The 26786-nt window shown below is 46.3% G+C and overlaps 1 protein-coding gene across 9 annotated transcripts in view; it reads left to right on the forward strand.

The window, feature by feature from the left end:
• Nucleotides 1-26786, forward strand: part of CPEB3 (cytoplasmic polyadenylation element binding protein 3) — a 675133-nt gene that overhangs the window by 233247 nt on the left and 415100 nt on the right. For 6 of the 9 annotated variants that reach the window (XM_085606164.1, XM_085606157.1, XM_085606159.1 and 3 more), the window contains exon 3: nucleotides 3435-3594. In XM_085606164.1, coding sequence (XP_085462290.1) covers nucleotides 3435-3594 — 160 coding nt within the window. The remainder of the gene's footprint in view (nucleotides 1-3434; nucleotides 3595-26786) is intronic. The other 3 variants (XM_085606161.1, XM_085606163.1, XM_085606162.1) reach the window with 1 other exon arrangement.

A 26786-nucleotide genomic window follows, 5' to 3' on the forward strand; every position in this document is an offset into this window, starting at 1 on the left:
AGTACCACGTCTCTCATCGCCAAAAGTGCTTTCTCCCAGTTCTCCCCTTCTGATAACCAATGGGCAGCATTTTGTAGCTGGGAGGCCAAGTAATACATCTCAATATTATGGACGTCAACCCACCGTTCGAAGTGTCAACCTACTCCTGCCACCCGCCCATGCAAGCGGTGTAAGAAGCCAGTGCAATCTCGAAACGTCACCTGGGGGGAGCGTGTCAAGCAAATGCTGCGTAGTGTATAGACACCGTTGGAAAAACACCATCTTGGCTATGGCTACTCATCCCATGAGGGACAGTGGGAGGGCGTTCCAAAAGTGCACCGAGGCACTCGTACCCGCCATGATTTTATCAGTATTGCAGCATTTTTACTGCTGGACAGTCTGGGCCACCGGGATCCCCAAGTGATGGAACTGGTTGGTTTCCCAAAGCAGAGGCAAGTTCTCCATCCGCAAATGCGCCCAACGGAACCAGCAGAGATTTACCCTGATTAATCCTAAGACCTATAAGCTCCCTAAACGTGTCTAAATATTGTAGAAGCAGAAGTAAGGAGTCCTGTGGCAGTAAGATAATAAAGTGTCATCTGCATAGAGACACCAGGTGATTTACATCATCCTTTCTAATACCCTACTCCGACCTTTTGTGCCAAATATGGATTGCTAGCGGCTAAAGCTCTATGGCTAAAAGTAAAGGCGAGAGAGAGCATCCCTGTTGCATACACCTACCCACCACCCATGAGTCAGAGCATAGGCGACTGACCTTTACCCTAGCCCTCGGTGCAGTATACAACAGACGCACCCATGACCGATACTGCCTGCCAAATCCCCCACACACACACATCAGATTAGTGCAAGTCCCCTGTATCAAAAGCCTTTGCGATATCAATAGAAACCACTGCCAATTCCTCTCCTCTACTGTCCACTTCATGCATTACATGTATCAGCCATCTCAGGTTCATGGTAGTGTTACGCCTCAGAATAAAACCACACTGATCCTCATGGACCGGATGAGAGATCACAGGCCACAGCCTAAGTGCGACTACCTTACAGAGAATCTTCGTGTCCGTGTTGATCATTGTAAGTGGTCCATAGGCAGACGGGTAAGAGGTCATTGCACCTGTCTTCAATGCTATAGAAATACAATCCTCCTGCATGGACGGGGCAAAACGCCACAATCAAGGGCCTCCTGATTGATACACCTCAAGCAGTCGTCATACCTTCCATATTTAACATAAGAATTTTATATAATACTATTTGCACAATACATCATTTGTGGCTTTCACAAAGATTGTTTTTCTGATTTAGCCGCTATAGCCAATGTAGTGTATTCCATGCCCCTCCATTAGTTCTGCGTTGTGTATGTAGCGTGGCCATCTTTAAAGTGGACCACTTTCTGAGATAATTTAGACACTACTTTAAAAAAAAAAAAAATACATTCTGTTTATTCAGTACCCGGCTTGAAAACAGAGTCAACATACATTTGTACATGCAACCACTTATTGATTGTGAATATTACATTCCCATTTCCAACTTGATAGTTTATTTGGAAGCTCCCGTCGCCTCCAACCACCCCCTTACAGTGTCTACTTTATATCATTTCGCTGCATTCCAGTCCGGCTCTTTCAATTTAGACACTTCTTAGTGTCTGACATTCTTTCTAGTCCTTGACGATATTCCTATTGCCTATCACTAATGCTAAGTCAGCAAACTTAAACACTTGTTTCAAGGATTTCATTCTTTGCTTTTGGCCCAACTGGCACACCGAAGGACCAAGACCTACAGTTCTACCTGACACTTCTTTAATGAGCTCAAGCACTTCGACCCAATAATATCTTATGAAGTTAAAGTCCCATAATGGTGTTGGTTCAGAGACCCATAAGATTCATCTTTCCTAGCACACGGGTGCGGCGCTGGATCCTGTTGTTTACTATGCTCATGACTGGGGGTGTATCATCAGATTTGCTGACTCATTGCCCGTAAGGTAATTCATATGTACTATGTGCTATGTCTATATTAACAAAATGCCAATAAACAGATTTCATAATAATGAAGTTAAAGTCCCACATCATATAATAAAAAACAGCTTGCACTTCCTGCTCTCTTCGGCACAAATCTGTAGCACCAGGGTGCATTCTAACTGGAAATAAGCAAGTCTTATGTAAATAATTAAACCAAGTAGATTTACATCAGGAATTCCTTGTCCCCTTTTACATGTGATCTAATCTATTTACCCAATACATGTCCTTGATTTATTTTCCAAGTTTCTGCTTCCATTTCCCCTTCAGCTATGAGATGTCTGTGTTACTAGTTCGGAGTACTGGGTGTTCACCACGTCTACATTTCCCATACCTTTTAATGTTGGACAGTACGTCAGATGTAATGGGTTTATTAGTCAGGTTCCCTCTTCAACAGGGCATTGTACCCCTCCATGCTGTGTAGGGCAGATATGGGGTGCACTGGGAATAGATGATTTATCTGTTTGCTTGTAGTCCCGACATTTCACCACCAGAGTCTTCTAATATTTTCATTATTTCTGCTAGGCTAAATGTGCGGGCTCTTAAAAACAGAAGAGCATCATCTGCTTGGAGAACTCGCATGGCAAATGTACTGCCCAGTCTTGGGCCCTTTCACATAGCCCACAGGCCACTGGCTCCATTGCAAGGGCAATCTGTAAAGGGGATAGCGGTCACCTCTGCCACATACGTTTTTTTATGGGCCACTGCTGTGAAAATGTCTGGCCTGTAGAGGATTGATCCTCCATGCTTAACTGAAAACGTTTTGCCAATATTATTTCCTGGGTTCCAGTGAAGATTAGCGGATATGTCAATAATTATATAGAGGCAATTGTATTTATGCAACCTGCATGGGGTATGCCAAGTTAAATCTTGTATAATATGGTCTGTATCGTGAGACTCATAATAGTCAGTAGGTGGTGATAATTTTCTTGAATCAGAAGTAGCTGTTCCTACAGTCAAAGTTGAAGAACGCTGCTCCAACAGCTGTCCTTGAAGTTGATATAGGAACTTCAGAATCCTCCTAAGTGCTCTATTAGCTCTAGTTGGCTTATTGCCACTTAGACCAGTCAGTGGTCTAAGGAGTGAAACTGAGATGAAGTGACTTAAGTAGGCGCATGGAGTGGTGCATGTGTGAATGTCTAAAAGTACCAGACTATACTTTATTTACTCTTGCTTCATATTGAAAGCAATCAAAAAATTGTTGTGCCTGCACGTGGAATAGTATTGTTGGACATGACATTACAAGAGAACTGTAATTTATTTTGACGTCAAATGTTGAACTTCAAATATTATAACTGTGGGTAACCAAATGGATCTTGAAAATCAATTGCATTCTCTTTGTATGTTTTCATAACTTGTTTGTGTTCGTGATAACGTATCATCATTGTGTTGGTATTCCTAATGGGGTTTTTTTTCTCCTCCTAGGACCGGAATCGGCCCTATGATACTTTTAACTTGCACTCTCTGGAAAATTCTTTAATGGACATGATAAGGACCGATCATGAGCCTTTGAAAGGTAAACACTACCCTCCCAGTGGCCCACCAATGAGTTTCGCTGATATAATGTGGAGGAATCATTTTGCAGGTTAGGAATATTCATAATTCTACATCATCCTTGCTTGGTGCTAACAGCCTCAAACAAATGTGCGCAATTTGCATTTTACTGTACACATACTAAAGCTAATTTGTATATAATTATTTTTATTTTCATAAATTTGTATTCACTTTTTTTTAAAACATATGCATAGATTATACATGGATTCTCATTTTACAGCGTTAACAAGCAATGTATTTTACTGCGTGTGTTCACAATAATTGGACATGTTGGAGGTAGCATGTATTGTAAAAGAAAAAAGAGAAGAAAACTCAGTTTTATATACAAACATTTTCTAATCGGCAGTTCTTCCTCATGAAATATACTCACGGCTACATTTCCAAGACTTTCTAGTCACAGCAGAATTTTTCTCTCGTCTCCTAAACACCTAGGCAAAAAATATGCACCAATGGAGCCTTTTAACCACGTCTCTGCATCCTCTACTTCCACTTTAGACAAAAGACAAATGCAGCCTCCACCTGTGGGGGTTCCCTTATATATTTGCAAGTGATTTAGCTTCAATAATTCAACAAGTTCTTTTCTTATCAAAGCTTTCTTCTGAAACTGAATGGACTGCCGTTTTCGTGATTGTTTTGGTATGGTTTGCTAAATCAGCGAGTGTACATTAAGATTTTCTGCAATTCAGCTCCTCTGAATAAACTGTCTTTTTGTAACTTTGTGTCTTATTTTCGTACACATTTGCCCTTGAGGCTTTTAGACCCTGTTTCCCAGACTATCTGTACAGTAAATGCAAAAATTGTTAAAATAGAATTCTAAAGTGAATGTGTACATTTTTAATGTGTTCACTTAAACTTACCATTTCTAAAAGGCCTTATGTTGCTGTAAGGGACCCATATTTACTTTTAAAACGTATAGTTGACAATTCTGTTTCCTATTTGATGCTTTACTGTGCATGGGTGCATTTAATTAGTGAGACGTATTGTAAATTATATATTTTTATAGTAAACTCTGCTGTTTGCACTGAAGCTTTAAGACTAATGGAAACCCCTCATCCGTCCCTTTCCTTAAATTGACAATTTTATACGGTTTTCTATTTCCGGCCTTTAGAAGCACTCAGAAGTTACTAGAAAGGGAGCTGAGGCTTAGGAAGAAAATGTCATAGCACTGGGCATGTTGTGGGGATCATCCGATTAGAACCCAATATTTCACGACTCCAGATAACGATGCAGTAACTATTACAGAGTACTAACTCTTCCCTCGTCTCCCGTTTTAACTATTGAGAGCAAAAAGGTTTCACACATCATCACTACTAAATCATAATATTTGAACAGGTTCACATTAAGAAATTAACATTTTTAAAAAAGGTTTACTAATCATACACGCAGGTTTTCCCTCATTTGATGTGGAAATGGTTAAAAAAAAAATCTATACACATCGATGTAGCATACGGTTACAGAAGGTGCATAACTAACTACAGCATGTTTAAAAAGCACAATTTTATAAATAATGCTACAGCCTGGGTAAACATTCCAGTTTTCCAACTACCTTTCAAAGGTAACGTAGGTCAAGGGGGAGGAGGCGGGTAGGGGGATATATACCTCCATCTCCCCAAATCAGGACACTTCCAACAATCTTAAGCGCCAGACGCGTTTCGTGCAACCCTGCACTTAATCATGGGCAAACACAGTCTTTGGCAGCGCATGACAATTTATACAGCACCTGATAGTCATTGTAGGGCCCGCCTCAGTGGGAGTTCACAGGCGCATTGCCTGCTGGCCTCTGAAGTGCTATTTTCTTTCTCGAGTGAGCAGTAGTGCCCTGCCAACAACTTCGACCTTATTTTAAATTCCAAGTGGGTTTGGAAAGAGTCACTGTATACCATACTCCACTGTAGGACTCTCTTCGCGCCTCCTCAAGTCTCTTCACAGCAAGGCACCACTGGTTGCCAGCATGAGACCGCTTCTTACTGAAGGTTTGCCAGCAGTTGCAAAGCTTGTGTTTCAAGAAAAGCGGTTTAACTGTGAATTATTTCCTGTAATTCACAGTGCTGAATACACTTGCTGGATGTATAGTTTCCGTAAACAAATAAAGGTAAATGGAGCATTTTGTCTTTCTTTCAGTGCTGGTTTTAAAAATAACACTTTCATCGTGACAGTACTGCTCTCACAACATTAACAGTCACAACTAACAAGCTCAGCCCCTACAAGTTCGTCGTTAATGCAAGCCTCTACAAACAAATCTGTGTGTGAAAATAAAACATTTTTAACTGAGAACCCTGTCAGCAAAACGTTACACTGACCTCCATTGCACTTTTCCTTTATTTATATAGGTCATGTTAACTTCACTCTGTGTTATTCTTGTAAACTAAAGAAAAGCACATTTTAGAATGAATGTTTTTAATTTACGAACAAGATGCTTTGCATTTAAAATTTGATTCATAATACACATTGTTGCATAAAACACATGTTAAATATTAGCACATTATCCCCAACAAAACATACGTGTCAAAACATTGACAGATATCTGTCGTCAAGACACACAATGAATATTAAACAGATGATGCTTAAATGCTCTAAATCTTTCTTAGGAGTACTAAACTCAATAAATCATGTAATATAAAATATATACAAGTAACTTGTGTAATTTCGTCCTATATTGACATCCCAGACTTCAGATGTCATATATAAATCGCTAATGGTTTGTAAATGTCATCAGGAACACTTTGACCCCAGGGTAGGTCGCTCCCCTGCCCTCGCGGCGCCACCAGATCCTCTGTGCCTGCCTTCTGCCCTGTTGTTGTGCCGACTGTCCCCCAGAGTGTCTGCCTTTTTCCCCTGTGTATGATCGCGTCCCCTTTTGCTTTTTTGTATCCCAGAGTGCCTGCTTTCCCCGTGTGATCGCGCTCCCCTTGCCTTCTGTATCCCTGAGTGCCTGCTTTCCCCGTTGTGATCGCGCTCCCCTTGCTTTTTGTATCCCTGAGTGCCTGCTGCCCCTCGTGCCCCCGCCGTCCCCCCCCGTCCTTCCGCCGCTTTTTGTCGTTTTTTTCTCGCTTTTCCGGCTTTTGTACCCCTTCTAGGTACTTTTCCGCTTTTTCGGGCCTCCTCGCCTCCCCGAGGCCCTTCGCCGCTTTTCCCGCTCTTTTTCCCCCCCTACCCGCCCTCCTCCCGCCTCCCAGCTGTCCCCTCCTCCCCGGCTACCCCTTATATGGCGGCCGCTGCGAGGCCGCGCAGCGGGCGTGCCGCTGGCGCGCCGAAGGCACGCCTAAGGCAAGCCAGTCTGCGCCCGTCCGCGCCTGGACCGCGCCCAGCACCCGAACCTCTGGCCCCCGCGCCCCCCGCCTGACCTACGACTCCGCCTTCCTCGCCAACCTCAACCCCGGCCGCACGCCGGGCTGCTACTGCGCCACCCCGAAACGCACCCACGGACCCTTCACCTGCAGCAACTGCCGCTTCACCTGCCTCCGAACCCACTCCGCTCCTGCCAAGAACTACTCCCCCGGAAACAACCTCCACTGCATCCTGGTCAACACCCGATCCATCCACAGGCACGCCATCGAACTGTGGAACCTCATCAACTCTACGAACCCGGACATCGCCTTCCTCACCGAGACCTGGATGAACCCCTCCTCGGCACCCGACATCGCCATAGCCATCCCCGACGGCTACAAAATCATCCGGAAAGACCGCACCAACCGCATCGGAGGAGGCATCGCCATCGCACACAACTCCATCCGCATCTCGACCGACACCGACAACTCACTCCCCGACGTCGAACACCTCCACTTCATGATCCACAGCGACCCCAAAACCACCCTCAGAGGCACCCTCATGTACAGACCACCAGGACCTCGCACCAAGTTCAGCGAAGACATCGCAGACTTCGTCAACCCTCACGCACTCTCATCCACCGACTACATCCTCCTAGGAGACCTCAACTTTCACCTGGAGAACCTCACCGACAACAACACCACCGCCTTACTGGACAACCTCGCCAACCTGGGACTGAATCAGCTAGTCAACACCCCCACCCACGACGCCGGACACACGCTCGACCCCATCTTCTCCTCCAGCAAACACATCACCTTCAGCCACACCACCGAACTCACCTGGTCGGACCACAGCTGCGTCCACTTCATCTTCAAGAAGACCACCGTGCCCCACCACACCCAGCAACCACCAAGAAGACACTGGAATCGTATCACCACGGAAAAGCTCGCATCAACCCTCTCCCAGAACCAACCCACCAGCACCACCGACCCCAACGTAGCCGCCAACAACCTCACAAACTGGATCTCCGACTGCGCCAACCTCCTGGCCCCCCTGAAGACTCAAGCCAGCACCAACAACCACAAGAAAAACTCCTGGTTCACCCCTGACCTCAAGAACTCCAAGAAAGAATGCCGCGCCCGCGAGAAGACGTGGCGCCTTAACCAGACCGAAGAATGAATGAAACATTATTTATATTGCGCAGCTATGCCCAATGGGCGTCAAGGCGCCTAATCCAAATAACGACTGTGAGCGAAAAGAAACAGAGCCTACTGGTAAGCATTGATAAAGAGCCAAGTTTTCAATGACTTCCTAAAGAGGTCAAGGGAGGGCAGTGTTTTGATTTCCAGGGGGAGTGAATTCCACATCAGAGGAGCCAGTATGGAAAAAGCTTTGCTCCCCCATCTAGCCTTCTTGGCTCTGGGAATTACCAGTTGATTAAGCTCACTGGATCGGAGACATCTACTCGGAACGTATCTAGAGAGAAGTGATCCAAGGGCATCAGCCGGGCCTGCAGTTAAAGCCTTATATGTAAGGCAAAGGAGTTTAAAAGTGATCCTTGAGGGGATGGGGAGCCAGTGGAGGTTCTTCCTTGCTAAGATCATCGAGGCCAGCCAGGGCAAAGCGAGAGCAAACCGCGCTGCCGCGTTTTGTATGACCTGTAAACGCTGAAGCAGGCCCTTGTTGGCCCCGGCGTACACTGAGTTGCAGTAATCAAGCCTTGAGCCAACAAGGGCGATCACCACCTGTTTCCGTGCCTGAGGGGACAAGTAGTGTACGATTCTTTTCAAGGTCTTGATGACTCCCCAACAGGTAGCCACCGTTCTGTTGACCTGAAGCTCCATGGAGAGCTGGGTGTCGAAGATGACGCCTAGGTTCCTGGCCGATTGTGTTGGTGTTGGGCAGCTACCTAAGGAAGGAGGCCACCAATCATCTGACCATATGCCCTGGTCCTTGCCAAAGACCAGGACCTCTGTCTTGTCCCCGTTCAACTTTAGGGAGTTGGCAATCATCCACTCTGCAACAAGTTGCATGCAGGCCCTAAAGTTAGAAGCGGTTTCACCCACAGAGTGAGTCAGGGATACCATAATCTGCGTGTCGTCGGCATACGACACTACCTCCATCCCCTGAGATCTTACTAGTCTTGCAAGTGGGGCCACGTAGATGTTAAACAGGGTCGGACTCAATGCCGACCCCTGTGGCACCCCACATTGCAAAGACTTAGCGGGGGAGAGGTATTCACCTAGCATGACACGCTGCTCTCGTTGTTGAAGAAAGGAGCTCAGGAGACTGAGTGCCGGTCCTTCTACCCCTGCCTCCCTTAACCTAGTTGTTAAAGTAAGGGGAGACAGGGTGTCAAATGCTGCTGAAAGATCCAGCAGCACCAGTACGGTGGTTAGACCCAAATCCACTTTTCTGCGGATGTTGTCCATGACTTTCGTCAAAGCAGACTCCGTGCTATGCAGCTTTCTAAAGCCATGTTGGGACCCGTCCAAGAAACCAGAGGTATCGAGGAAGTTTGAAAGATGGAAATTCAAATGGGTCTCCAACATCTTAGCAGGGGCCGGCAGCAGAGAGATGGGTCTAAAGTTCTTCAGTACTCCAGGGTCCAAGGTGGTCTTTTTCAGCAGCGGCTTCACGATGGCTTTCTTCCAAAGTGACGGGAAGATGCCCTGTTCCAATGCTCCATTCATGACTTCCAGCATCGAAGGAAGAATGATCTCTCTGCAGTTCTTCAGTACTTTCAGAGGAACTGGATCGAGTGGAGATGACGATTTAGTTTTGTCCAACAGGCTATTAAGATCCTCTAGCGAAAGGGCAGGGAAATGATCAAGGGAGTGAGAGGATTCTTTAGTCCAAGCTTCCAGATGTTTAATTTGGGAGAAATCCTCGGCATTAAGCGAGTTCCCCTGCGACTTTAGAGCTATGTAGATATCATCTATCTTTTTGTAGAAAAAGTCTGATATATCATTGCATAGCTCCTGGGAAGCTACTACAGGATCGGGGGCCTGGAGAGAGCACAAAGAGTCCACTATTTTGAAAAGCTCTTTGGAGGATGTTAAAGAACAGGTTAAATTGGAAAAATAATCCTGTTTTTCCTTAATGACTCTCTTTTTGTACTCACGTAGTAGGCTCTTATAGCCTTCTCTATCCTTGAGATCCCAGGATTTACGCCACCTACGTTCCTTCTGTCTGCAAGTTTGTCTGAGAAGCCTCAGATCGACGGAAAACCAGGGGGCAGTTGGCTTCTGTCTAGCTGCAGCTTTCAGGGAAGGAGGAGCTAGTTCGTCAGCGGCTCTGGTGATGGCATCAGCAAGTTCTTGGGCCGACTCATCCACCTTCCGCTGAGTTGAAATATGGGCATTGAGAATAAAAGGGGCTATAGCCTCCTTAGTAAAATTTTTGAAGCTCCTTTTAAATTGTTTTTTACCAGAGCCCACAATGGCAACGGGGCAGGAAATGTCTAGAAACAGCGGGACTGCTAAATGGTCAGACCAGGTAATCGGGACCGGTGTCCCAACCCCTAATCTAGGGTCGTTGGAAAAGATCCCGTCAAGGATATGCCCCGCCTTATGAGTCGGGTGGAGAACTCGTTGTACAAAGTCACATGCCTCCAGAGAATTAAGCAGAGAGCAGGTCTCTTTCGAAGTAACATCCTCTAGGTGAAAATTAATGTCGCCCAGAATAGTGAGATGGGGTCTACCAAAATAAGGTTCCAAAATTCTAAAGAATTCTGAGCAAAAATTAGCTCTAGACCCAGGGGGCCTATAAAGTAGTATGCCAGAAAAGGAGCTCACCGGGGTATGCACAATACAAAAGTATAGCGCCTCAAAAGGATCCGTAGAGATCGATAAGGGTTTTATGGTACATGTGAGAGTAGATTTAAAAAGAATGGCTATTCCACCCCCTCTACAGCGTTCTCTGTCTAACCTTAGAAAGGTGTATCCTTCAGGAATGGCCAGAAGCAGATCATGGCCAGAAGACTCAGTAGCCCACGTTTCTGTAACAAAGATCCAGTCAGGATTCCTTGAACTAACAAAATCGTGAAATTCAATCCCATGTTTGATCAATGAGCGCGCATTGATCAAAAATCCCTGTTTGGATTGGGAGGTATGACTGGCCGGCAAAGAAGAGATTGAATAAATGCGGGCCTGAGTAGGACCGGCAAAAGGAACGTTGCACGAGGGACACAGATGGGCGCGACACAATACCTCGGGTCTGAGCTGATGATGGCAGCAGAGCGCAGGGGGTCTAAGGGACAAAAGGGTGCCATATAGGTCCCCCCGGGAAGAAGGCGCGTCAATGCCTGGGGACCCAGGGTCCAGCCCGTCCTGCAGCGCGTCCTCAGCGCGGACGGGCGCAGACGGGCTTGCCTTTGGCGCGCCTTCGGCGCGCCGCCGGCGCGCCCGCTGCGCCCGCCCGCTGCGCGGACGTGCGGAGCAGATGTTTTTATCCATTGGTGAGTGAGGAGGGTAGGAGGGACGATGGACTGCACCGTCTCCCTTCCCTTCCCAAGATGGCGGCTCCGGTGGGTGGGGGGGAGTGCCCAGCGTCACTCACAGCTGAGCTGCGCTGTCCTGTTTGACTGCTGCCTGGAGGGAAGTAATCTCACCCCAGGTAAGAACAATGATAAAAACGGGCTATTTAAGATATATACAATTTTTTAAAATGGATCAGTTCTTACAATTTTTAGATGCTGAAGGCAGCGTTCGTAGTGGCAAAAGTATCTGTGCAATTCTTCTCAATTAAAAATAACACAAAGATAGCAGCGCAAGCGAGCGCTAAGAGCCCCGGCTTTCCGCCTCAAGGCGAGTGGTTAGCACAAAATAACAAGCAATGCCGGTTTGTAAGTTGGGCGTCTCTTAAGTACTATGGGAGGGCGGGAGGGACGATGGACTGCACCGTCTCCCTTCCCTTCCCAAGATGGCGGCTCCGGTGGGTGGGGGGGAGTGCCCAGCGTCACTCACAGCTGAGCTGCGCTGTCCTGTTTGACTGCTGCCTGGAGGGAAGTAATCTCACCCCAGGTAAGAACAATGATAAAAACGGGCTATTTAAGATATATACAATTTTTTAAAATGGATCAGTTCTTACAATTTTTAGATGCTGAAGGCAGCGTTCGTAGTGGCAAAAGTATCTGTGCAATTCTTCTCAATTAAAAATAACACAGAAAGATAGCAGCGCAAGCGAGCGCTAAGAGCCCCGGCTTTCCGCCTCAAGGCGAGTGGTTAGCACAAAAGAGAACATGTCAGCTCTCAAGGACGCCACCCGCCAACACCACCAACACCTCCGCGCCGCACGAAAAACAGCCTACCGGAACAGACTTGACAACAACGCCCACAACAGCAAGGAACTATTTGGCATCGTGAAAGAGCTCTCCAACCCGGAAGCAGAAAACAACTCCATCCCTCCCTCACAGGACCTCTGCGACTCCCTCGCAACCTTCTTCCACCACAAGATCACCGACATATACAACAGCTTCCCGACCGCCGACACAAGCCCCCCTCCGGAACCCGCCACCGACACCACCACCATCCTCACCTGGAACCCTACCACCACCGAGGAGACCACCCGCATAATGAACTCGATCCACTCCGGATCCCCATCGGACCCCTGCCCGCACCACATCTACAACAAGGCCGACGACATCATCGCACCGCACCTCCGAGACGTCATCAACGCCTCCCTCACCGCCGCCACCTTCCCGGAGAGCTGGAAACACGCAGAGCTCAACGCCCTCTTAAAGAAACCTACAGCAGACCCCACCGAACTCAAAAACTTCCGGCCCATCTCTCTCCTGCCGTTCCCCGCCAAAGGATTGAGAAAATCGTCAACGCTCAACTCACCAACGCCCTGGAAACCAACGACTCCCTCGACCCCACACAGTTCGGTTTCAGGACTAACCACAGCACCGAAACCGCCCTGATCGCAGCAACGGACGACATCAGAGCCCTGACCGACAAGGGAGAGACCGTGGCCCTCATACTCCTGGACCTCTCTGCAGCCTTCGACACGGTCTGCCACCGCACCCTGATACGCCGCCTCAGCAACGCCGGCATCAGAAGCAAGGCCCTGGAATGGATCGTCTCCTTCCTCTCCGGAAGGACTCAGAGAGTCCGCCTTCCCCCCTTCATATCCACAGCCACGGAGATCATCTGCGGCGTACCTCAAGGATCCTCCCTCCGCCCCACTCTCTTCAAAGTCTACATGACCCCCCTGGCGAACATCGCACGCAAACACGGACTCGACCTTATATCATACGCCGACGACACCCAGCTCATCTTATCCCTCACTAACAACCCCACATCAGCAAGGACCAGACTACATGAAGGAATGAAGGAAGTGGCGAACTGGATGACAGACAGCCGTCTGAAACTGAACACAGACAAAACGGAGGTCCTCATCCTCGGCCCCACTCCCACCGCATGGGATGACTCCTGGTGGCCCCCCGCCCTAGGCAGCACTCCCCAACCCACCGACCACGCGCGCAACCTCGGCTTCATCCTGGACTCTTCCCTCACCATGACCAGACAGGTGAACTCGGTGACCTCGGCATGTTTCAACACCCTCCGCATGCTCCGCAAGATCTTCCGCTGGATCCCCACCGACACCAGGAAGACCGTCACCCACGCCCTCGTCACCAGCCGCTTGGACTACGGGAACACCCTGTACGCCGGCATCACCACCAAGCTGCAGAGGAAACTCCAACGGATCCAGAACGCTGCCGCAAGACTCATCCTGCACATCCCTCGCCACCACCACATCTCCGGACACCTGAAAAAACTCCATTGGCTACCCGTCAACAAGCGCATCACCTTCCGACTACTCACCCACGCACACAAAGCCCTTCACAACCTCGGACCCAAACTCATCAACAACCGCGTCTCCTTCTACACTCCCCCGCGCACTCTGCGCTCCACCGGACAGGCCCTGGCAGCCGTACCCCGCATCCGCAAAGCCACCGCCGGAGGAAGATCCTTCTCTTTTCTAGCAGCGAAGACCTGGAACTCTCTGCCCAGCCACCTTCGCGCCATACCTGACCACCTCTCCTTCAGAAGGCAGCTCAAGACCTGGCTCTTCGAGCACTGACCCCCCCCCCCTCCCAGCGCCTTGAGACCCTTGATGGGTGAGTAGCGCGCTTTATAAATGCGATTGATTGATTGATTAATTGTAATCTAGGCCCTTATTACAAAGCTACCTACATATTCTCCAATCTATAAACTCATATCATTAGATCATAACAGCATATGCAGGTACATTATGGTTTAAATCATTAACATTAACTATATGGCATTCTGTCTTGCGAGGTTGATGTATTGACTGCAACATTATTATTTACGTTGACGTAGATTCTACTAGAACATTGCTATCTTCAGTGTTGGGGGACACCAGGATATCAGATACTTCCCTACTTTAACTACTAAGCCCATGTGCAGTGTTCCTTCTACCCATAAGTCACATTACTACATGCATGTAACATGTTGTGTTTACCATATCAATCCTACAGGTTTCAATTTGTGGGGTTTGGAACCCAAGGGGTTTTAAGTTTGTCTGTGAGTTTTCCCATCTGAACAAATAGAATTTGTGTATAATTTTCTTGGGGAGACCTGGTGTCATCTTTGTTATCCAATTGTAACGTGAATGAGTCCCTTGCTGAGAGAGTCCACCATTCTGTGAGAGCTGTGGTTTCAGCCTAGGCCCATTGCACTGTCTCCCTTTGATTCATTGTAGATGGAGAGTCACTTTTCCATAGCAGTGCAATTTGTATTTTGGCCAAGATCAATGCTGGGTCTGTACATTTTCATGCAGCTTTGCTTTGTTTGGATTTTGGTCGTAGAAAAGGTAAACATTTCTTGGGATTCCTATCAATCCCAAGACTGCTATTTGTGTAGGATAGCTCAATATGTTTGGCCAGTTACCCTTATGTGTGGGGCAAGCATGGAACCTATCGAGGGATCTGGCATTTTCCAAGTTGACATTGAGGGCAACTATTTTACGTCTGTAATATTCTTTGTAATAGACTATTTGTCCGATAACTGTGATGTTATACTGCATTACTTTGAATCTTGTATTCCGAGACAACATCTGTGGGTAGCTTCTCACCTTCTGTCATTCTGTCTGCAAGCTCTTTCCCTAAAGCTTCAACATTAGGTCAGAGTGTGGTTACTACCACTTTCCTCTGCCACTTTCGTCAATTAATGCTCTCTGTATTTGTATTACTGCCTTTTTCCTGCCACCCATCGATAATATTGTATCTAGCTCCCTGTGTATTTCAGGATTTCTATGACTCTTCCCCATGCATTATGGAATAGGCTAATTCTGGAACTGTATGTCGGGAATTTACCCTGCAGTGTAGTGCACTGCAGAGTAAGACTCTACAATGTGAAGCTTCCTGTACTGTATTAAATCCCCCAGGGTTGTTACTCCATCTTGTTCCTAGGTCTGTACATCTTCTCTTTTAGAAAGTTTAAGACACGAAAGCAAGAAACACATAGCAAGTTGGGTGCAAACGCCATCTTTGTATTTGCACGTCCCCTCGTTCTTCTCCTGTGATGTCTGGCTATCTCCAATTCTTGGGGTTTTTGTGTGCCTGCTGTTTGGCTCTAATAATTGACATATGTCCCCTTTGTTAGAGTTATTTCTCAGATATGTCAATTTCATATCTGCAGTAACCGACTCCGACCTAGCTATACATTGAAGGTGGGTTGCCAAATGATAAAAATCTAATTCTGGGTTCTCAGAGCCCCCTCTATGGTTAGCAATTGTAATTCAGTCAACGAGCATCAGAGTCTTATGCCCCCACCACATCCCAGCAAATTAGGTCTGCTAGCAGGCTGTTGATGTTGACTAAAAGACTGTTTGGCAATCTTAATCTGACAGCTGCAAAGTGATATAGTAGCCTCTAAACCACTGTAATTTTGGATAATGCTGTTCTGCATTTGCCAAGAGGTAGCCTCTTCTGTAACATTGCGTATTCTCAGAACCCTGTCCGTAATCAAGGTGTCCTGTATCTGGTGCACAGGATATATGCTGGATTTGGCACAGTTTACTTTCCGTTCCAACAATTCCATGCAGTCCTTTAATTTCAGGGCCATCATGCAAATACAGCAGCATATCATAGCAAATTCATATGGGTGTGTGCGTCAATTTTAATAGTCCTGCCTTGTGCTTCGTTCAAAGGGCCATGCCTCAGAGATGATCTTTCATAATCTAACCCTGGCTATCAGCAGAGTATATAATAATCATATGTTTCTTAGGACTGCTTCTCCAAACCCGGTTTCCTAAAGGACCACAAATAAATACTCCCATTGTAAGGTGTCAAAGCTCGTTTTCCTGTCTTTTGATACTACTGTTTTCATGGGGTGAGTACCTGGGCATGCTCCCATAACATAGAAAATAAGTATTTTGCTCAAGACTGTGTTTCTAGTGGGGTAAAGCCTGTGAGACGTTGACCTGGTATATGTTATCCACTAGTTAAAGTGGGCACCCTGCACCTGTCCAAATGACCCTTATTGATGATTAGGTTAAAGACAACCTTTATTGAAAGCTATCCTAGTGGTAGCTATGGAGAGCAGCCTTCAGGCTAAGTCTAGAAGGAATGTAAAGCAGCTTGGTTTACCAGATTATAACCTCCTGAATGTCCAAATGAAAGGAGAACCACACAAGGTATATATCAAATATATGTATTTATGACTAAATACTCTCTACTAACCTCTTTATGAGATTAGAGAACAAGGTACACCATATTAAAGCACTAGAACGACAGTAAATAGCACAATAAACAGTGGGCCCCAGGGGGAGACCAAACCATATACTAAGAAAGTGGTATAACAACCCCGACTTGACCAGACACAGTGCCTAGAGCATGTAGAATCGCTGGAACCCCAAGGAACCACCCAAGGGTAGTGACACGGGACCCACGGAGGACGGGTGCAGTGTGAGAACACAGACGCGAGCTCCGTACAACTCTATGGGAAAGTCGCGGTTGGAATTTTAAAGATTAAGGACACTTAGGAGAGGACTTCAAGCAAACCCTTTGGAACATAGTAGGTTCTAAGGCCAGCACCCTTGAGAGTACCGAGGTACCTGTGTTACCTATCCCAGAAGAGCCGGGTGCATAGGGGTCAAGTGGTGTCGGAAACGCTTGTTGATTTCAATGGCGTGCTGCTGCCGGGAAGATGAGAAGTGTCCGGTGTGATCCAAGCCTGGATCGGAGCTGAGAAGAACCTGAAAGCAGAGGCGACAGTCTGGGTCACTTCACAGTGACCAGGGGCACGATAGACGAATGCCCACCAATGATGGGTTTTTCAGGTGAGAAGAAGTGAAGCTTGACTCTGCAGCCACGGGGACCTGGAGGCGTCGACGACGACCAAAGTCCGGAGGTGAGCTGTCCCACGAAGGATGTCGAGTGCTGGGAGGTCAGTGTCGGGATTGAACACCAACAAGCTTTGGCAACTGCAACCCACGCGGACAGAGGAAAGCTGCTTCGGTGAGGACCAGCAAGGTCCTGGGGACTCTCCAAGCTATTGAGAGTCAGGGCACGTCTGGAGCAACCTGGAAAGCCCACTGAAAGTTAAAGTTGCCTTCACATGGACCCACAGGCCAACAGACCAGGGATCGCGAAAGAACCTCGAGCTGATTCACAAAATACCAGCCCACGGAACACTCGTGGAGTGTAGGCCGGAAATCTTCGGTGGAATTACTGCTTGGGATCAGGACTACAAGTAGCCCAAAGCACAGCCTCAGGGATCGCCGAAAAGCATATGCTGCTGCAATGTACACGGTGCACAGGAGTATGGGTTGCACGGTCCCCACGAGGGCTGCGGGTCTCAGGATTGCTGAGAGCACTAGTCGACCTCGGGGTCACTTGGGAACCCACCTCTTGTGTTGCAGAAATCTTCAAAGTCCTCAGGAGCTCGGGAGATGCAAACCGGTCAGACGCATTTAAGGTGCCTGCCTTGCAGGGGAGTAACTTCTTTACTCCAAGGGAGATTCTTCAGTCATCCAGCGTAGTGTAGATAGTCGAAGTACTTGGTTTCTGTAGCAGAGTTTCGTCCAGGTCAATCTAAAGTCCTGTAGTCAGGGGTTCCTACTTTATACCCAAGGAAGGGGTGGGACAAACTCTGGAGACCCACCTATGGAAGGGTCAGGACAGAGAGGTGGCTACACCCTTATCCTTTGTAAAGTTTCGCACCAGAGCAGGAGCAAATGGCTCCTGCAACCGGTTTGAGCTGGACTATGCACAGGGACACCAAATGTGCCCCCAGTGCAGACATCAAAACACTCTGAGTGCACCCACCCAGCCCCAATACACTAAAGCCTGTCTGGGAGGTGGTCACCTCCCCGTGAAAGAAAACCTGTTGTCCAGCCTTCCCCTGCCAGAGTTTCGTCCAGCAGCAGGAGGGCAGACTCATGTCTGTGGCTGGCAGCATCAATTTTGTGATGCCAGATTCTGTTAAGCTGGTACCGGGTGTACCAGTGTTGTCATATTTCTCCCTCTAGGAGGGTGGAGTCATACCTCCCACACCAGTTACTGGTGTGGAGGTATGATTCCAAGGTGTTTGACACCAAACACAACATGTTTCCATGCAGCTGTTTTAAAGTTAGCATTTACCACAAGGTTATAATGCACTTGAGTATATATGGTTGGCTGCATCACAAACAGCCCCGGAATATAGGTTCCGAAGGCTGCAGAGGGGCTCTGCTCATGCATGGGCACCCTCTCACATAAAACCCAGCACCCTGCCTTCAGGATTATTAAGGCCTGCCTTAGGGGTGACTGATATATATATATATGTGCAGTGATATGGAGTAGATATAGTGAACCTATATCTTTAAGTAAGGGGTGCATTCACCACCTTACACAGGCTGCTGTAGCAGACCTGTTGTGTCATTTTGAATGGTCTCCCAGGGGTAGCATAATACATGATGCAGTCCCTGAGAGGCCTCTGGGGTACCTATGCCCTGGGTACATAGTATACCATATACTAGGGACTAATAAGGGTACCCCAGTATCAAATCTGGAGTGTACCTAAAGTACATGCAATCAATTTAGAGGAGAAAGCAGCTAGGCTGGGGTCCTGGATAGCAGGATCCCAGCCAGTCGAAGTCAAAAACAGTGAAACATCAGCAAAAGGTGGTGGTAACTATAAGAAGCAGATCCTACTCTCCTACAAAGCCCATTAGGTCAAAAGTGGACCATGTCTTCATCATTGGGGGAAGTTACTTTAGCAAGAATTTTCCCTAGAATCTTGGCCAAAGTTTATCATGTACAAAGACTAATATGATGTGAGCTTTAAGGAATCCTGCTGGGGCTTTGGGATAGTCACAATAATTGCTTTCCCTAGTGCCTTGTACTGTCCCAAGTACACCTGTATTCTTGAGTGTATGTATTTGTAAGCCTGGATGCTAATTTAGATGCATGTTTCGCGCAGTTTGTTTTAATAAACGTTATTTAAAGTTTTTTCATGAAAACTTAACATTAGTGTACAAGCAGTAGCCATCAAAGGAATCAAATAGCTATACATCACAATGATTACAGTTCAAGACAACTGACTCTCCATTGCACCCCTCCACCCCCCAAACCGCAGTCAGGCATAAGAAGCATTTATTCCCCTTCGGAACTCCCATCACTTCCTCCAGCAGTGTCTCTTTGGGCATTCAGTTGCAGTTAAGCATGTTTTCTGCCGAAAGGCCATGTAAATACCTTGCCTACATCAAAAAGCATCTTTTAAGTGTGTTACCCATCTCTTATATATTCCATGTAAACAAAAAACTGTATTTATTAGTTATCATTATGAAAATGTTTCATGAAGTTGTTTTTATTTAAAATATTTTTTTTTTAGTTTTTTTTGTTATAACGAGAAAATAACATGAAAAACAAATCATGAATACTTGACATATAATATTGGATAGTTCATTGTAGTTTCGTCCGGTATATGTTCACAATAAATGTCTATTGCAAAGCATTACATCGAATGACACAAAAGAACCAGTGTTGTATGGAGCATAGCATAAAGTTACAGTGTGGCCTCAGTAGGAACATAGAATACATCTTTCAAGGACCTTCTAATCCCCTTCGTGGTGGTGCTCCCCCTCCCTCTGTTTCCCCATCCAGTTCTAAGCCATAGTATTGCATTCATGGTGCCCATATTTTCTTAAATTTCCGAGGAAGCCCCTAGCTTTATATGTCACGTGTTCTGTCACCATGTATAAGTCTAGGCATGCCCTCCATTCTATAAGTGTGGGTACTTGTTGCGCCCCCCAGTGCTTCGCTATATCATGCTTGGCCACTACCAATCCCAAGTTAGCTCAAATTAATTTCCGTCGTGGAATGTCTACGTCTGTTGAGATACCTAGTAGAAGATATTTTGGCTCCATTTCAAGTTGAATGTCAAGGATGTTATTGAGTTCACCCACAATCCTTCCCCAATATACCTGGATTTCTGTGCATTCCCATAAAGTATGGATAAAAGTGCCATCCACCCCATGGCATCTAAGACACTTAGGATTTTCCGCTCTCCCTATTTTATGTTGAAGTATGATCGATGTAGAATTTTGTATTGGATGAGGCGTAACCTAAGTTTGATCGCCACCTCCCGTGGATGCATGAGAGCAGCCTCCCAGTTTATATCTTCTAAGACTCCCGTGGTCTTTTCCCACTTTGTTCGCAGCGGGCCAAGCTTGTCCGGCATATTATTGACTAGGGTTTTGTAAGTATATGCAACAGCTTTAGTCGGAATCTCCTCCTGCAAGAGGCGACCTTCTAACGGGGCATATTCTGGTAGTGTCTCCCGTTCCAAACCCTCCGCCATCCCTGCATGTTTCAAATGGAGGTATGCATAGACCTGTGTATCATGGAGTTGGTACCTATCTTTGAGTGTTTCAAATGAGGCCAGCACTCCCCTCTCTAAAAGGTCTCCTACCTTGGAATTGCCTATTAGGTCCCATTTTTTTAAAACCACGGAGCTTCCCAATCTCACGCATTCTGTTGCCTTCCCATAAAGGGGTCTCTCTGGTATGTTTCGTGTCCCACTGCATTTGCCTCTCTGCACTTTTCCACGCCTCCAGCGCTCTCTGGGTTGCCGGCAGTAATTGACTACTGCCCTTGCCTCCATATAAATAATGAAGGAATGTATGTGGTCCAAATTGTAGTCTTTCCAATCTATAAGTCGAATGGTCTCCTCATTTATGAATCCAGTCATTAATGACAATAAGATGGGATGCCCTGTAGTATGCCCTGATGTCAGGGAGGGCTTGGCCCCCGTTGTATTGACCCCTCTGCAAGGTGCGGAGTGCTACCCGTGGGTAGGCTCCATCCCTTAAGAGCAAGCGCAGCGCAGTTCACTATCTATTTGATTGAACAATGTGTCTGGAGCTTTACAGTAGATATTTTGCAGCACATAGAGCAACTGAGGAAGCGTAATTATCTTATACATGGCTGCCCTTCCTATAATGGTGAGTGGAAGTTTGCGCCATCTCTTGACGTCATTTTGAAAGTTAAAGACTCTCTTGACATTACGGTTCAGGTTCTCAGTTACATTTGTGGTGATATAGAGACCAAGGTATGTGAACCCCTCCAGTGACCAAGGTAAACCCGGGTCAGTCACATACAGTAAGATATCATCTGCATATAAAGATATGCGCTCTTCATCAAGCAGTCTAGCATCATCTACAAACCCACCTAGCCCGGGTGAGGTCAGGATGACGCAGCCAAGGGGCTCTAGGATGAGGGCAAAAAGTAATGGGGAAAGGGGGCAACCCTGTCTAGTGCCCCTGTTACTTGGCCAGGTCTGTGATAGGGCCCTGTTGACTCTGACTCTGGCTTCAGGTTTCGTGTATAACAGTGCAATCCAAGCTAGGAAGCTCGGACCAAACCCATATTTCCCCAAAACCTGTATCATAAAAGGCCAATGAACCGTATCAAACGCCTTTTCAGTGTCTAGGGAGAGGAGTAAATGTACACTCTCCTGATCTTTAACGGTATCAATCCAATTGGCCACCCTTCGTAGATTGTGGCGCGTTTTGGCATAAAGCCGGACTGGTCATCGTGAATTAGCGCAGTAATGACTTTTGTGAGGCACGTGGCTAAAACAGTAGCTAAGATTTTAGTTTCAATATTTAACTATGATATGGGGCGATAAGAACCACAGTCATCTGGAGGCTTCCCAGCCTTATGTATCACTACCACTGTTGCTGCTCTGAGATCGGCGGGGAGCAGCCCAGCAGCCCTGGATTCTGTAAACAACGTGAGTAGATGTGGTGCTAGAAGAGTGTTGTGTTTTTTGAAGAATTCTCCCGGGAGGCCATTGGGACCCGGGGTTTTCCCCATATTTTTTTTTTTTATTTTTTTTTTTTTACAGACCTTTATTGCAGAGTTGCACTGTACACAGCTTTAAAGCCTACAACCCAACGGGCCGGCCGCGAAGGTTATACTTTTGCAGGTAATATGATCACACAGCCCTGTGCCGTCAACCCGGGGGTACGGCGGCGTTAACGGATGCGAGTGTATCCTGCTGTAGTGGAGGAAGTTGAAGGTCTCATTTTGTATGTGCCACCACTATACATCATGAGCACAGTGCCCCGCCGGGCGTAAAGAGGTCTAACATTCAAACTCTCCCCCCCCAAACTACGGTCAACACTCAGCACCCCCTCTGTATTGCATGTCCCGGTAGGTTTTCCCCAGTTTTAATCTATTGGTGGCTTCTGTTATTTCTTCCAGTGTAATATCTACGTCCAGAGCCTCTCTCTCCTCTGGGGGAAGACAGGGGAGCTCTATATCTTCAAGTTATTTGGTTATTTGCGCTTTAATAACATTCACTTGGACCGCATAAAGTGTTGTATAGTATCGGACGAAGGTCTCGGAGATGTCTTGTGGTGTGGTGTAGTGTCTGTCTGCTTCCCTGATGGATGCAAACCCATCTAGAGTCTTGTTCCTTCCTACCCAGCCATGCCAATAGTTTACCTGTTCTGTCCCCAGTTTCATATAGACGATGTTGTACAGCAAGTTGGTGTGTCCGCACTTCTTTCGTGGCCAATGCTTGGTATTCTCTTCTGGTAATGTCAATCTGACGGAGTGTATGCGTATCTAGTGTAGGGGCCCCACTGTTCTCAAGCAGGCTACTTTCTAATGTCAGGAGCTCCTGAAGTTCGCGTTGTTTGTGGTAGGCAATGATATTTTGTGCTCTATCTCGTAACACCGTTTTAAAGGCTTCCCATAGCGTATTGGCCGATTGAACCGAGCCACAGTTTTCTCTAAAATAAAGTTCCACTTCTACTCTAATTTCTTTGGCTACTTGATGGTCTTTCAGGGCCCACACATTCAACTTCCAGGAGGTATTATGCCCGCTCCTCCGTTTCCCTACTTTCAAATAGAGTGGTGAGTGATCGGAGATACCTCTGGCCAAATATTCCACCTCTTCTATATGATCAACCTCTCCAGCTGGGGCAAAAAGAAAGTCCAGCCTTGAGAACACCCTATATGCCCCAGAAAAGTACGAGTACGCACATCTTGATGGGTGACGACTTCTCCATATGTCAGTTAACCCAAATATCTCCTGGAATTTTGCTAGCGTAGTGACCTCGCTTGACCCCACCTGCACGAGTGTGCGGTCTAAGGTAGGAGTGCATACGTCGTTGAAATCGCCTCCAATAATATGTGTGGCAGGGCCTGCTTGTAAAAGGATTTCAGCCACCTTGTCCAATGTGCGTATTTGAAGACGTGGGGGGGCGTATACACTAACTAGTAACCATGAGGCATGATTCCAAACCCCCTGGACCGCCACATAGGTACCCTCTGGATCCTCCCATTTTTTAGTGTTTCATGAAGTTGACTAGATCAAGCTCAAGTAGCCTGTGCTTCTTCACATATCACCTGGACCAGCATTGATTTCCCACAACTGATTGTGGTGGATCCAACATCCACCTTTTCACCTGGTCACTTACAAATAATACAATTTGTGTATATTCGAAAATATATAGCTATTTTGAAACACCAGCTCAGGGCAAGATTTGAAACTAATCACCCAATGAACAAGAAATAATATATTAAAGCCATTCTTGGACCAATTATGAACCTGTGAATGTTGTTCATTATGCAGAGCTTTGCAAGAAAAAGCAGCGTATATTTTAGTCCCAGCATTCTCATATTATGTTTGACATTAGGGAATTACTTCCTTTGCTGTTGGACTGCCATTGTATAGTCTAGGAAGTGTTACATGTTACTTTCCACTTCAAATGTGCCATTGCTTAATGCAGATTTGCTGAATTATATATTCTACAACAATATACTACAAACATGCTGGGTGTTGCTCCTGGCCTCTAGGATGGCGCTGTAGCTCTATGCTCCTGCTGTATTGAAAAGAACCTTCACAGTTCTTTTGGCGATTCCTATTTTGTGATCCACTCCTCCGGCAACAGCTCTATGCTCTGGCCTTCAGTTTTTGCTGGGAGACCCACTATTCTATTGTTGTTTCTTCTTGGTCAGTCTCCAGTTTGTGTCCGCCCCAACCTCCTCCCTCCCCCCCCCACCCTTCAAGATTCTCCACTTAGGTCTTGATATCTACAACCTGTCGCTGGAGTACATGCACTGGTGATTCTACCTATGTGACACTTTAAGATAATTTACGTTGGTTAGTGCTAATGAGTATCACATCAACAGCCACAGTGTTGATTTTGGCCATTAGTGTTTCTTGGGTCACTGCTTTGCCACCAGTCAGTATCAAACCCTTATAGAGCACTCTCGGGCTGTTATCACTGTTCACTTGGTTAGGTTGGGTAAAGCTGTGCCTGCTTTTTAGAATTGTATTGTGAAATGCTCAGTCTGTGTTTTGCTCACAGGAGGAGTGTCCTGGTACCCTTTAGCCCATGGCAGCTTAAAGGAGTTCCTTGGTCCTTATTTTGATACAACTTTATTATGGAGTTTGATTTTACAGTGTTTGCGGTTACTGTGCTGCGCCAACTGTTCACCTTGTGGCATTTATTTCAGCACTCACTTTTATGTTTATTTTCCAGGCAATTTAGTTAGTGGGTGATTCCTCTTGTTTCCTTGGAAATGTCTTTTTGGTAGAACAAGTAGGGGGAGGAACTACACCTGGCATTCCCTGGTTCTGCATTAATTTAGGTTGCTCTGCCCCACACTGCTTACCACAATATCATAGCAAGCCACAGGTTACCTGCAGCTCCCTTCTTATAGTGCTGCATGTAACTGCCAGCTGGCTACCTCTGACTGGGAGGGTGGCTCCCAGCAGCTGCACTTCACCCACTTTCCCTGTGATCCTCTTGAGGGCTTTCAACTGCCAGCATGCTTCAGGCAAGCGGACCCAGTCCTGTTCGTATTTGCTGGCACTTTTCCCAACTACAGCACTGTTGCTGATGAGCCCACACAGCTCACCACCTCTGTCTGGGGTCCTCTACTAGGTGGACTTTGATAAGCGGAAACCATGCAGTTCCATCCTTCCATTGGGCCCGTGCTCTCCATTCACCCGTTCCCTTGCTGTCTTGTTTTCTACACATGGGTCCCTACCACTTCCTTTTGCTAGTGGGGCACAATTTAGTATTTTTAAACAGCTGTCGATTTCACACAGTCTGCAGATTAGACTACAGGCGCTCGCTACAAATGCCTGTAGTCGGCCATGTTGTCTTAGCCACACCCGTCTTCGGCTAAATCTTACTTCTGATGTAAATAGAACAGTTCAATTCAACTATGATCCATTATTACATAAGGTGAACATTAGTCCAAAGAATTGCAATCTCTTATCGGTTGGACTGATTGGATAGTGTAATATAATCAATATGTATGCATCAACAACATTTTTATCTCTTCAATGCTATTCTCTAACCTTTAACGGCTAAACTGCAGAATCAGTTAGATTCAGCTGTTAGCAGTTTTGCTTGGTAGTATCAGGAGATCTAGGCTTGCACTAAAAGCTCCTAGTCCTCCTTGGAATAGAAGCAACTGAGCCATACCAGATTTCAAGTTCTGTTACTGGACAGCCATGATGAAACACACAGATTTTCTAGCATTCAGTTTTTCTTGGGCTTCAGTGATATCTGGCCTCCTTCTATTTATAATCTAACTTTTGAAAAAGCAGCAGTTTTTTTTCTCAGCTCTCTGTTACGTTTTAAGACAGCAAGGCTGGTACTTAGTGACTGGAGAGCACGGCAATGGTATTTTAAAATTATGGACCTTAAATAGGTAATCACCTCTTTGGTGCTATGAGGCCCTCCCTGTTGTTTTCTGTGACTCACTGTCAATTTGACGAAAAGGCAGGGATGATTTACGTGAACAGCTCTTTTACTGTAATACAAATCTACTTTATTCCAGAAACAAGAGACGTTTCCACTGCTGAAATCAACTTTATTAAGATATTTTTTGTTACAAAACTATTTCAGATTGGTAGAGCTCACTAATTTGTACCTATGAGATAAATTGCTAAAATCAGGTTGTGCAAAATAAAGGGTTTATCTGCTGTGGTCTGATTAATATTATTCCATATGGGGGCGTTAAGATGAAGACGTTCCTCAGTAGGTCTCTGTGCGTCAAAGACCAGATCGCATTTCAGTCAGCATCAGGTTGTTTCGCTCTCTGGTGTGTTATTTGCTATTATGGAGGACTTTGGTTCCAGTCACACCCATTTGCAAGTGTTTTCAAATATTATCCAGTCTGGTGTTCAGCAGGGTCGGTTTTAAATATCTGGGATAAGTGAAGGGCTCTGTAGTAGGATTTCATGCTATTTAAACGCAGCCCCCTGTGGCAGTAGAAGCATATCATTTTGATATTACGAGACATGGTGATATGTGGCCCCATAGATAGTTCTTAATCTCTCTGTCTATTTTTGTCAGGATGTGGGTGGGATCGGGACTCTAAGGGAGCATGCTAAAAACACAAGTGAACCTAGGGGCCACCATTGCAGTTTAACCCATAGCGAGAACCGGAGCATTTCCTATTTGACAAAGTCT

Source organism: Triturus cristatus, chromosome 1_2, assembly GCF_964204655.1.
Source record: "Triturus cristatus chromosome 1_2, aTriCri1.1, whole genome shotgun sequence".
NCBI classification, from domain to species: domain Eukaryota; kingdom Metazoa; phylum Chordata; class Amphibia; order Caudata; family Salamandridae; genus Triturus; species Triturus cristatus.